At 38.2% G+C, this 13,236-nt stretch overlaps 1 protein-coding gene across 2 annotated transcripts in view; it reads right to left on the minus strand.

Moving 5' to 3' along the window:
- The window catches only part of MTRR (5-methyltetrahydrofolate-homocysteine methyltransferase reductase), a 31,587-nt gene that overhangs the window by 14,668 nt on the left and 3,683 nt on the right, over positions 1 to 13,236 (minus strand). The window contains exons 3-9 of one of the 2 annotated variants that reach the window (XM_089516377.1): positions 12,176 to 12,329; positions 8,649 to 8,766; positions 7,526 to 7,862; positions 6,156 to 6,275; positions 5,430 to 5,583; positions 2,773 to 2,861; positions 841 to 1,021 (exon numbers count right to left, since the gene is read on the minus strand). In XM_089516377.1, the coding sequence (XP_089372503.1) occupies positions 841 to 1,021; positions 2,773 to 2,861; positions 5,430 to 5,583; positions 6,156 to 6,275; positions 7,526 to 7,862; positions 8,649 to 8,766; positions 12,176 to 12,329 (1,153 nt within the window). The remainder of the gene's footprint in view (positions 1 to 840; positions 1,022 to 2,772; positions 2,862 to 5,429; positions 5,584 to 6,155; positions 6,276 to 7,525; positions 7,863 to 8,648; positions 8,767 to 12,175; positions 12,330 to 13,236) is intronic. The other variant, XM_089516378.1, reaches the window with a different exon arrangement.

The following is a 13,236-nucleotide window of genomic DNA, read 5'->3' on the forward strand; positions in this document are numbered from 1 at the left end:
AATTATAAAATAGAGCAAATGCAATGTGGGATTTCTAAATTTAATGCTTACAGACAAAATGAGTTAAGCAGGTAAGTTTCTTGGATGAATGGATGGATGAATTTGGAGGAAAGAAGACATCTGCTATTCATAAAAATAACTTTAACAAGAATGATACTTTCAATAGAATGCATATAGGTGTAGGAGAAGGGATTGCTGGTAGACTACATAAACCAAATTGGACTCACTCTCTATATACTTATGTTCAAAAATAACCTGCAGTATTCACTTATCGGGTTTAGCTGCTTTCATTTAAAACAAACACACAAGTGGTGGTGCAGATATGCTAACTCGTAGCATTTTGAGGCAGACATATCCATGTATAGGTTTCAGGAGGAAAAAACCTAACTGGCATCAAAATGCTATACTGTAGATATACAACTACTTATGAGCAAGAACACTATAATACATATATATAATGGGCTGTAGTGCAGATAGCACTAAAAAGATATAACAAATTCATGGATAGGTCTATATATGGCTTTAAGCTGCAGTGTATATGCAAGTTCAAATGACAGCATACTACTAATTACCAGATGTCTGGAGGCAATCTACAAGGGACAGTGATTCCTATGGGAAACAAGTTGGACATTGTTAAAAGAGTTCTGGGCTAGGTGAATATTTCGTCTGACCCACACATCTTCTAATTATTTGAGAACATGCCAAGATGCATAAAGTACACACTCATATGTAAGTTTCTATAGCACTGTTTTTTGTTTTGTTTTTACTGTTGAATCCTATTTCTAATATATCAAAGTGATTCTACATTTTCAGATACCTAGAGCTATAGTCCATACTCACCAATCAGAAGACTAAGTGGAGGCTGGCAAGTTGGGAAAGTATGAAGTAAATCCAACAAACAGACACCAGCATTCCTTATGAAAGTGTTATAATCAGAGGATCCTTGCTTACTACACAACTCTTGAAGTCTCCTTTTTTCTCCAATATCAGTAGTATATTCTACCAGAGACCGCAAAAATGCCTAGCAGAAAAAAAGAGGCTGTGTTTAACAGGTTGAGTCATACTATTTGAAAGATTCTTCTTCAGTAACATAAACATGCCCCTCAATAGTACTCTCGGTCCTCCATATCCACAGATTTCTTATCCACGGATTCAACCATCCATTGTTTGAAGTACACATACACACATACGCATATATTCCAAAAAGCAAATCTTGATTTTGCCATTTTAAGTAAGGGGCACTGTTTTACTCTGCCATTGTATTTAATGGACATCCATTATTTGATGGACACCCATTGAGCATCCATGTATTTGGGTATTCATGAGGGGTTCCTGGAACCAGACCCTGGCAGATACCGTGGCCCACTGTATTCTCTAATGCCTTCTCTATCAAAGGAATTTAGGGCTGCAATGTGGGATTATCCCATTTTACCCTTGCAACAAACTTGCTAAAAGACTCTTTTCATGTTGTTCTTGTTACTACAGTTGTTGTTACAATGTCAGTGATTTCTAGTCTGAAGGAAACCTGTGTAGAGGCCATTTTGTAAAATGTTTGTACCTGGCACATTGACTACGCCTGTGTAGGCTGAAAGAGTACCTTGTCCAAACATTGCACACTGAACTATCATTGAAGTGGTTAACAGAAACAATTTAAAGAAAACGGTAAGGAGATCATGCTATGTAACAAACAAATAGCACAACTGCTTTTGGTAGTACCTTTTCGGCAATATACTTTACCGGTCTTAGAAGAATAAATATAAATCAGTTATGGGATACTTCTCTAGGGTTGTTCATTGCTGCCACCAAGTGGACTACACTGGCACCAAAATATGATCACATTTGACACTGTTCCATTAGTTAGCAGAGAGATGGTAGGTTGTTTTATCTTTTACCACTATGAATCTTAGAAAAGAGGTCTAGAAAGGGTTTTAAAGGTTGTTGCTTTACTCCTTTTTTAAAACCGTGATTTTGCATAGCAAGGTGACTGTAACAAATAGCAGTTTCAACAGCTACTACAACCACCCATAGAAATCCTGCTTCCAGCTCTCTTTTAACCTACAGCCCCCTTCTTCATTCACCATCCCTCTAACATATCATTTGTGCAGGAAACTGGCAGAGAGAGGAATAAGAAAACGTAACAAGATGCATGCTTTGGCTTTCTTTCCCTCTCCAGCTCCAAAATGAAGCTAGGCTTTGGTTGAGAGAGAGCAACTGAGCAATACTGAAGGAACTGAAAGGGACTTCCTGAATAGATGGCTACAGTAAGTGTGGGGATTTCTAGCTACTACCAGGTTAGTATGGGATGTCCAACCTAGTGGAATCTCATTCATTGACTTTTGGGCATACCAAGAATCAGATTTCCCACTTAGTAATTAAATGTTCACAAACCACAAGGATGTTAGCAGTTCACCTTGATTAAGTGGCTTGAAGCCAGATAACAGCTACTTTTTAAAAAAGCTTTTTGTATGATTCCATTCTGCTCAGCAGAAATGACAAAAAATAAGAATGGCAAGTATGACGAGAATGGATTCCTCTCAACATCAGTCAAATATATACTGGGACAGAAATTGCTGACAAAGACAGTAAATATATTACCTACACATAATTACACGCTTCAAGGTTTACTACTGCAAACTCAAACATGAACAACAGAAGATGAGCAGCATGCTTCAGAGATATACAGAAACCACCTTTTAAAAACTACCAAGCTTGTAAGCCAGTAATGTTTACTTGAAAATATCAATATTTGAAAAGAGAAAGGAGAAAATAAACCTTTTTGACAACTGCTCTTATTTCCAGACACCATGTCAAAATGAATTTCACAGTACTCTTTTCAGGTATGTGTTGTGGCAAAGCCGCTCCTGTTTAAAAGAAAACAATATATATTAAAACTGAGAACATAATGAGAAATAGATTTGCTCTTCCATATAATTACTTGGGGGTTAATTATAATGCTGTCTCCTAGAATATTCAAATTATACTATAAAGCAAGAGTTTTTCAATCTATTCAGAGAACCACAGGACTTCTTGCAAGCTTATAAAAAATTCCTTTATTCAAAGAAATTGTGGGCAAGCTTCCTTGAAAGCCAGCTTTTCCACTACTCCCAAGAGCTGAATGTCTTCTAGAGCAAGTTACTAAAAACTGTGGTCATAAACTGGTGCTGGTCCCCAAGCCATTAGTTGCTAATTCCTAGTGAGTTTCCAGAAAAGAAACAGAAGTAACCAAAGTGCACAAATATGGTGCTGCTCCCTGGCAGACTGGAGGAAGAGATAGCTGGTTCCCCAAATCAGCTTAAGACACATTGATCTATACCAGGGCAGGCCTTGGATGAAGACCAGGATTCTTCCTTGGATTTTGCATCTTAGAATGGTGTTGTACATTTAATAGCACAATTTCTCCTTGAAAAAAGGTGCATGTTCCCAGTGTGTTTACAAATGGATTAAGTCATCCTGGCAGTCTTTCAAGGATGCAGTTCTGCTTGTAAACAAATCACACAGGGAGGAGCAGGCTCTGATTTAAAGGAAAAATTGTATTGCTTTTTTCCTGTGGTAGGTGGGTGACGGATACAAAAATGGATGAAGGTCATGTTCATACTGGTTCTAGAGCAATATACCGACACACCATGTCAGTTTGCATTCAGCATCCACTAAAACTGCACCCTGAAATTCTTTCCTTGGATCCTTTATATGCAGGCATTCATTGGCATACAAATTAATGTGCAAGCAGAACTGGTGGATTGCAAGTTAGAAAATCTTCAATATAAAAATATCATATTAAATCCTACTTATAAGAATAGAAATTTCCTGATAAATTCTGACAACCTTTGTTTCTGAATAAAAATGGATAGGACTACCTAGATTTCAGTTTCCTTATTACTGAGCGCTATGACATACCAACATGTTTAGTGTATAATATATGGTGAACTCCAAAATAAATTTTATAATTAGGGAGAAAACAGCTGTTACTTGGTAATCATGTGGTGGAAAGGCCAGGTCCTCTTACAAATTAGAAACGGGTTAACAAAACAAAAACAGAAATAACCTACCAGCATTATAACAGACAAAAATAAACAGTGACTCCCTCCCACCCCCAAAATCAGTACCAGACCAGAGATATTTACATAAATGGTACATAAATTGATTTGAATTCAGGGATGCATGGCACTGTAGCCAAAGTTTGAAGATAATCACCAACTTAGTCAAGATAGGAAAATTCCACTGAGACCAAGAAGAGCTGGAAAATGAGCTCCTTTTCATAAACTGGGCAACTAGACAAAGCCAAGCACACACAAATTAGATAAAAGCTGCATCCACATCACAGAAAAAAATGCAGTTTGACACTACTTTGCCATACCTCAATGCTATGGAATCCTGGGATTTGCAGTTTTGTGAGATATTTAGCCTTTTCTGCCATTAGCTCTGGTGCCACATCAAACTACAAATCCCAGGATTCCATAGCATGCAGACATGGCAGTTAAAGCACTGTCAAACTGCATTATTTCTGCTGCATGGATGCAGCCAAAGGCTATAATTATTAGTACATTTACTAAGGAATAAATTAAATTTGCTGAATTTGAACAAACATGTCTTCTATTTTAGTAAACATGCACATGGCTGTGCTGTATATAAAGACAAGAATAAGGCAAAATATATTTGGCAAAAAATTGCATTTAAGTTGGTGGTATCTCAACTAGTCATATGCATTAGTTTTAAAATGACTGTAACTGAAACCCACTCATTTCAGGAAAAAAGAAACAATGAGAACTGAAATGGATTTTTATTATTTGCTTTCCCATTGACCAACAGGACCACCCAATCCACTCCTTGTAAATTTGAGTCTTGTCCATTTTAACTGGATTATATTATCAGGCATTCTATTACTCTCTCAGTGCATCAGATACGCCAAATTTCAAAGAGGAAGAGAATGCACAAAAATTCTATTTTTGTGCATCTTTTCCTTAATAGCAATATTATGCTATTAGTGGAATCCAACACATATTTTGAACTTATGGACTGAAACAAACAAGACTTTCTTGCAGATGCCAAAGGAGTTAAAATGTACAGCTGACCCTCCACATCCATGGATTCTTTATCGCTGGATTCAACTATCCATGGTTTGAAAATATTCCAAAAAATAGAAAATCCAAAAAGTAAACATTCATTTTGCCATATTTTATAATAGACATATACTATTGTATTTAATGAGACTTGAGTATCTATGGATTTTGGTATTCATGGGGGATCCTGGAACCAAACCCCAGTAGATACCAAGGGTCCACTGTACAGCGTTCGTACAGAACTCCTGACTGTATGAGAAGCAGCATCTTTGGTCTTCAGACAAAAGGGAAATAGAGACATTAAGTGTGCACTAATTTTAAAAGGTTGGTTATCACATACAAAGAAATCCTTGGTACACATACAAAACCTACCTCTCTTTTTAGTGCCTGATTTAACCTTCAAGCACACAAAGAAATCTTTCTTCTCCAAGAGACCCAAGATACTGAGAAGTTCATCAACCTCACTGGTGTGGTTGGGACAAATTACATTAAAGGCATCTCCAGGGTGATAGCTAAATGTTGTTTTCTGTTTTAAAAACATCAATTAAAAATGTAAGTTTAAACAGTACTTTAAATTTATGTGCATTTCTCTCCCCTCTGTCTAAGTATTACTCCCTCTACCATAATGAATCATCACCAAAGTTTTCTGTGTGTGTGTGTGTATGTTGTGTGCCTTTAAGTTGTTTCTAACTTATGGAGTCCCTAAGGCGAGCCTATCACAGGGTTTTCTTGGCAAATTTCTTCAAAGGAAGTTTGCTATTGCCATTCCTAAAGCTGAGAAAATATAACTTGCCCAAGGTTACCCAGTGTCGGTCCATGGCTGTGTGGGGATTCAAACCCTGTTCTCCAGAGTCATATTCTAATGCTCAAACCACTATACCACACTGGTTCTCGAGAAATATTCCAGCATTGCTTTGTAGCTGCTTTGAGCACAAGTTAAATGTAAATATTAATAAACACACTTATTGCAGGTCCCACTTATAAAATAGTATCCTTCAAGTTTGAAACACACTTCTCAGATTGTTTACTTGTACACTACATTCATCATCACCACCCAATCCCAAGTTAAAAGTAGGCAGAACAATAAATTCAACTCACAGATATATCAAGTTCTACCAGCAAAGTCTTTTTTATTGCATCATCCCTAGTAAGTTGAACAGCCTTGGTGACAGGAACTTGGAAAACGGAGCTCTCTGAAACACAAGGCAGGCCAGTATCCTGAAAACAAGCTGATGCAAGTTTAGACTGAAGAAATAAGCACATAATTTGTACAACTGCTATGTTTAACTATCACAGTGTATCAGCATGATCCTGCCAAAGAAATCTCTTGCATCTCACTGATATCAACAAAAGAGTTTAGCTCCTACTTAACTGTCAATCAGATTTAAACAGGACTTGAAGGTGTTAGTTCTTCAAAAAAATATTTTAACGGCTGTTCATAAATAATTTTTCTAATGTTGACATACACAAGCGCCAAAAAAAGCAAAAGCGAACACAATAAAGATACAAAATCACATTTTATAAACAATTAATTAATTGAAATGGTTCTCTTTTTTGGCTCACCAGGGCTTCATATACTTATTTTGTTAGAAAAGACGACATCAGAATGTTTAGAAAAGCAGATGAAGTCAAAAGATAGGCAGTTATAAATACTCTTCCTAGTTACAAGTTGAGTCTCCCTTATCCAGAACTCCGAAATCCAAAATATTCCAAAAACCAAAATAATTTTTGTGGGTGGTTGAGATAGTAACAGCTTGGCTTTCAGATGGTTCAGTGTACACAAACTTGTTTAATGCACAAAATTATTCAAAATATTGTGTATAAAATTACCTTCAGGCTATGTTTATAAGGTGCATGTGAAACATATATGAATTAGACTACACTCTCTGAATCAAGTGTTGTCCTAGCAACTTGCTACTGATTCAGATGGGACTAACAATTGGATTTAGGTTAAATGGCCCTCTCTTCCCACATAACCCTGCTAATTTAGCTAACCTTCTGAGACTGCAGAGGGTTACTAAGAGAGTCAGAACAAGCCATAGATTGAGCAAACAGATTCAAGGTAGCTGTGCTCTAAAACTGTTGGCCACCAGGCTAGCAGCCTTTTCTTGCTTTCTATGAGTGCAGCTGTTAAGACACTGGCATCAAAGAGAAGGAAGCTAAAGTGGCTTCACAAGGAAGCTGTTCTCAATAGAAAACAGAAATGAGGAGCAGCAATTCCTGATTACTTCCTGCTGGAAATTTTCAAGAATGAAAGAGTTCCAAGGATAGAACATGAACACCCACATCTCACATGCACTATTTCCATCAGCCATATAAACCAGTCCTGAGCAATAGCTTTGCTGCCTGCAGAGCAGCTAGCGACAAACCTATCATGCACAGCATCTCCCCACATACAAACTGAGTTCAGATATGAAAAATTCCAAAAGATCTGAAGCTAGAGATATTTTCACCATAGAAGACATTACCTGGTCAGAGCTTTCTTGAAAACACAGTTCCAGGTATTCTGGAGGTAAAGCAGGAACATTGAGAGTGGACTGTGAAAGTGGAGGTACAGATTGAGAAAGTGAAGGCTGAGAGTGTTGAGTGGAAAGTTTTGAGGAAATATTTGCTTTGGTTAAAAGACCAGTCTTCAATTCAGAATCCTCTATTTTCAAACATTCTACTTTGGAAACTACGCATAAGTTAGAAACTGTGTTGGCACAAGGAGATGTATTATGGTTTGTGTCTTCTTTTTTTGATGAAAATTCTTGATTGAGGGCAACCCAAAGGTTAGCAATCCATGGTTCAACTACTAATTCCAAACTGAAACAAAGAAATAAAAAAAAAATTAATTAAAAAAAATTGAAAGTACTGGCATAAACACAACACTGAGATGCAATGGCTTATTATTAAAGGATACTCAAAAGAACAGACTAGAGCCCTTCTCCATCAGAAGATATGCTGTCAAGGACTAAAGTGAATCATTTACTCACTGAAAGTCCTGTGCTGGTCTTTTACCTGCCCTCCTCCCATTTCCCTGCAAGCTTCATTTCCCTGCAAGTTTAAGACATAGGACACTCTTCTTTCCCTGCAGCTCTATGTTGCAAGAAGACAAGAAAATAAAAAGGCAGCTGCATTCAAGCACCTGGAATGCTTTTTGGCTTGCACAGCCAACAGGTAAAAGAACACAGGGGAGCACAACAGTTGAGGCTTATTAAGTTGAACTTGCTAAAGTAGAGCCATCAGAACTTGCTCCAACAGGATTAGGCGTAGTGCCTGCACACTATTAGCTTGGAATACTCCCTGATAGTAAAAGGGAGATCATCTTGCATTTGCAATCGTCTCCTCTGGTAGTTTGGAGGAGTCTGAGGGATTGCTTTTAACCACTATATAACCGTGCTCACCCACCTACTCTCAAGCTTGTAATCATCACTGTTTGGATACATTATCCCATGGACACAATGGGGTACAAATAAATGGAATTATTAATCCAGAAGAAAACCACAAAGAACCTTATCCCACTGAATTTTTTGTCATATGACTGAAATTTGGATCGAAATGCTTTGGGAGGAAGTTAAAACCAAGAATTCATCAGAGACATTATCTTACCCCACAGCATCATCAGCTTGTCCCATCTCACAAAAATGTTGTGCTCCCAGCTCCTGAAGTCGTCTGTCTACTATTTTTCCACCATTGCAAAAGAAGGTGTATTCAGAGTCTCCCAGACCTGAGAACACCAAAGTAAGGATAACAGGCAAAAACACAAAGATTCAAATAAGGAGTTTCAAAATAAATCTAAACCTATGCTCAAGCTCTTAATGCAAAAAGAAAACAGAAATTCCACACAAAATAAAATATCTTAGATTTGCCACCACAATTCATCTTTTGCACTTTTGTCTTGTATCCAAAGCCAGCAAAGTCCAGTTGTGTTTTGTTTTAAGTACAGCATAAAGGGTTTAGGAATCAAGATGTCTTCTATCAAAGCTAGCCATCTCTCTCACCCAACTACTAAAATATTGAGGTGATTCAGAGAAGAGAAAGGAAAAGAAGTTCTTTGCTTCTGAACTGAGGTGTTTCCCTTTTCCCAGGACTATCTCATTCTTTGTGCTGGTTGCCTGGCACAACAGCTGCCAATCCAGAAGTACCTCTCCTTTGGACTTTTGTCAGCATTGCTTGAAATGATTAGCTTGAGAGGTGGAATAAGGTGGACCAAGCTGATACATAAAGAAAAGGGATGAAGAGGCTTCTTCCCTTTCTTATCTCTTCTTTGTCACACCATACCACCTCTTCACACACTTCTGACCTGTGGATAAAAGAAGCTTACATGATCTGCTGCTTCCAGGATATTGATAAGCAAATGGAAAGCTCACAGGCTTGTTTCAAGGAAAAGCCTTTGGATTTTGTCAACAGCATAAATTCCTGACCACAGCAGGAGAATACAGTGGATCCTTGTTATACGCTGGAGTTTGGTTCCAAGATCCCCCGTGTATAACAAAATCCGTGTATGCTCAAGTCCCATTGAATATAATGACATAGCAAAATGGTGTCCCTAATAAAAAATGGAACTTCAAGGTAAATTTATACTTTTTTGGAATATTTTCAAACCGTGTATGCTTAAATCCGTGTATTAAAAATCCGTGTATAAGAAGGACTGACTGTATAACATTTGGTTATGTACACAGGGACTCTGGGAGCAGGGGTTTTCTGTGTGTGTACCTGCCCACTCCTCTTTTCTTGCCTTCACTAGTTCATCAGTGAACAAAGAGGGCAGCTTGGATTAAAGGACATTCCTCAAATCCAAAACCCTTGGTGATGCTCTTACCTCTCAAAGCAGCCATCTAATCAAATAACTGCCCACCCACAGTTCAGAAAGACAGCAGATATAAATGGCATGCTAAAACAGGGTTAGGCAATGCATGCCCTTCCAGTTGTTCTATCTTGTATGGCAACTCATTATCAGCTATGCAGGCTGAACTGATCTGAACTGCAATCCAACTACAGCTGGATGGCTGCATGTTGACCACCCCTGTGTTAAACAATTGTAGAGCAGGGATGAAGAACCTTTGGCCCAGATGGTCACGTCCCCTTCCCATGACACCACTGTTTGGTAACTTCTCATCTTTTGTACATATTTTCCACCCTGCACCACTCCAAAAAGATTAGAATTTATTTTCCAAACCATAATCATTGGGGAAAGCATCTTTGAGCTAAATGTTGTTGCTATTTTTAGCCTACCCTTTTTGAATTGGCTGCACTCACCATTAGAATGTAGCCATCTGCCATAAGAACTTATCTGAAACTAAATTTGGTCCTTGGTATATAGAGAGGACATAAGGACAAGGCTTAGAGCAGCTCGCTCATGTTCTACTCAGCCATGGTCTAGCATGTTGTGTGAATGCAGCCACTATGCTATCTTTTGTTAAAAATGAATTTTCCTTCAAAACAAAGATAGTCAAACACAAAAATATAAATTATATGCTCAATGGACTATGGTTAATAGTCATAATCTCTGAAGTACAGAGGGCATGTGTCTTCTCATTTTTAGATTTGGCTCTGTTTCAAATCAACACCATATTAACCTTCTACAGATGTTTGCCTTAACATGTGAGGACTGGAAGTAAGAACAGGGTAGGAGGCCACACACGCACACCCTGTACCTATGTCTCTATATGAAAATCTGGGGTGAAGCACACAGATGCCTGCAGTGAGGCTAGTGTATGTACCCCTCCCTATATTTATTTATTTGGGACAAAATGGGATCCAGCCTCTGTTTAAAGACCTCCAAAGGAGGAGACTCCAACACTCTCCAAGGGAGTGTGTTCCACTGTCGAACAGCTCTTACTGTCAGGAAGTTCTTCCTAATGTTATTAAAATATAAAGTTACCAAATCAAAGAAAAAGCCCTTGTAATTTTACTTGTCTGCTGTTTCAACAGACAAGTAAACATGTACAGTACAGTGAAATAATCCACTGAAAACTGAAGTTTGTTCCTGTGGGTTTATGGTCCTAATATATTTATATTTATTTGCCATCCACTCCAAATGTAATTCAATCACATTTGAACAAATCAGTTTCTCCAATATATTATGCACATAAAGAAAACACATGGAAAGAATTCAAAGACGCAGCCATGTTAGTCTGGAATATCAGTATGAAAAGGGATCTTGTAGCACCTTTGAGACTAACAGGCCAAACAGACGAGCACAATATGCCAGCATTTAGATGATGCATGCCCGACAACACCCCCAAGCTAGCATCACACCGCCCACCCAACTAGACAGCGGGCAGAGTTATGATGCTCTGGTGGTGCACCGTTTATACGCCGCACACTGCACGAGTGCCAAAAAGTTGGTGCTGCAACAGAAAGCAGCCCTTCTTCCGCCCTAAAAAGGAGCTGTATTTTGCCGTTTCTTTTTGGGCTGGAAAAATGCCAGATTGGGGACATCTGTTCCAGCCCTAATTGTGTAAAAGAAGTTGTAGCATAAGCTTTTGTAGACTCGGGCTGCATCAGCACTATAGAAATAATCCATCTTGACAACACTTTAACTACCAGGGCTCAATGCTGTGGAATTCTGGGATTTGTAATCTTTTGTGGCACTATAGCTATCTCACAGAGGCTAAATGTCTCACAAAACTACAGTTCTCAGAATTACATAGCACTGAGCTATGGCAGTTAAAGAGTTTTAAACTGGATTATTTCTGCAGTGTGGATGCAGCCTCAGTCTACTTTCTCGGACACATTTAAGGAAGTAGACCAAGTCTATGAAAGTTTATGCTACTGCTACAGCTTCTTTTGCACAGTTAGTCTCAAAGGTGCTACAAGATGCCTTTGCACATGGAAAGAAGATAAAGCAAAGGCACAGTTTTAAAATCCAGGTGGTTGGGTTAAAGAGAAAAACAAAACAAGAGAGTGCAGATTTCCCTGTGCCAAAGGTTCAGTCAAATCCTTGTGTCAGAGTCTTAAATTATATCCTAATTCTGTGTGGTACTTCAGCCATACTGTCAATGTGAGCTATATAAAAATAAAATCCTACTTGTGAAGGTTGAGTTTTTTATCTTTTTAAAGCATTTGCTCAGAAATATGTATTTGTGATTTTTTTCATGTTTGGTAGGGACAACACACCATAGACAAGTTACCTAGCAATCCATATCGTAAATGGGAGAAGTGATCCACTGGCAAAGTTTTGTCATTAATTTCCTTAACAAACTTGATTGCTGTGTCTGGTGGCTCTCCTGTTCCAGTTGTAGAAATAACAATAACCACAGGATCATTTTCATTGTCCAAGTTGTACTAAAAGCAAAAAAGAAAAAAAAAACAATTAAAACTTCATGACACAAGATAACTAATACAATGGCAAGGTCTTTGCACACATAATCAAAGATGAATAAGGAACAACTGGGAGGTAAGCCTTACTGATTTTTTAACCACTTTATCAGGCCTTTTCCTCCATCAGCATGGATAACATTTTGAAAAATGCAATTGTTTCTGAACTGAGACTGTAGGGGCCAGTAGATTAGTACTAAGTAACATGGGGTTAAGCTTTTCTGATGTTTTAGCTAATTTGTCAGGCTTCCTCTCCCCACCCAAAGCAATTGTAAATCACTTTTGAAAAAAGCAATTGTTTTTTACTTGAGCCTGTTGAGGCCAGTAGACAATGTGTAAACAAGGTTATTCAGACTATATCAATGGCTTGTCTGCAGGATTCTCTGGAGTGCCCTTACTATGCTCCTTTATTTGGTACTACAGGGGATCCGTAGGTAAGTTCTTTGTATTAGAATCTGGTTTCACTTTCTCCTGTCCTAAAGGGAGCTTTCTACCTCCAAGGCAACTGTCCCTGTAGTAAATAATTGTTCCATTTGGATCCCTGCTTTTTTCCTCTTTTTGAACATGATCTTTTAATGTCAGTACATTAATTCTGGTTGTACAAGTTTGTTGTTGTTGACTTTCTGACTTATGGTGAGACTACCACAAGGTTTTCTTGGCAGGATTTGTTCAGAGAGGTTTTTGCCTTTCCTGTCCTCTGAGGCTGAGAGAGCAAGATTTGTCCAAGGTCACCCACTGGGTTTCCATGGCTGAACAGGGATTTGGACCCTGGTCTCCAGAGTCATAGTCCAGTGCTCAAACCACTACACCACAATGACTTGTATCATTCCTTTTATTTTGGACCCCAGTGGAACCCTAGTTAAATCAAATTAAA

The sequence above is a fragment of the Sceloporus occidentalis genome, unplaced genomic scaffold, assembly GCF_023333645.1.
Source record: "Sceloporus occidentalis isolate IW3139 unplaced genomic scaffold, rSceOcc1.0.p SCAF_3, whole genome shotgun sequence".
Taxonomy (NCBI): Eukaryota; Metazoa; Chordata; class Lepidosauria; order Squamata; family Phrynosomatidae; genus Sceloporus; species Sceloporus occidentalis.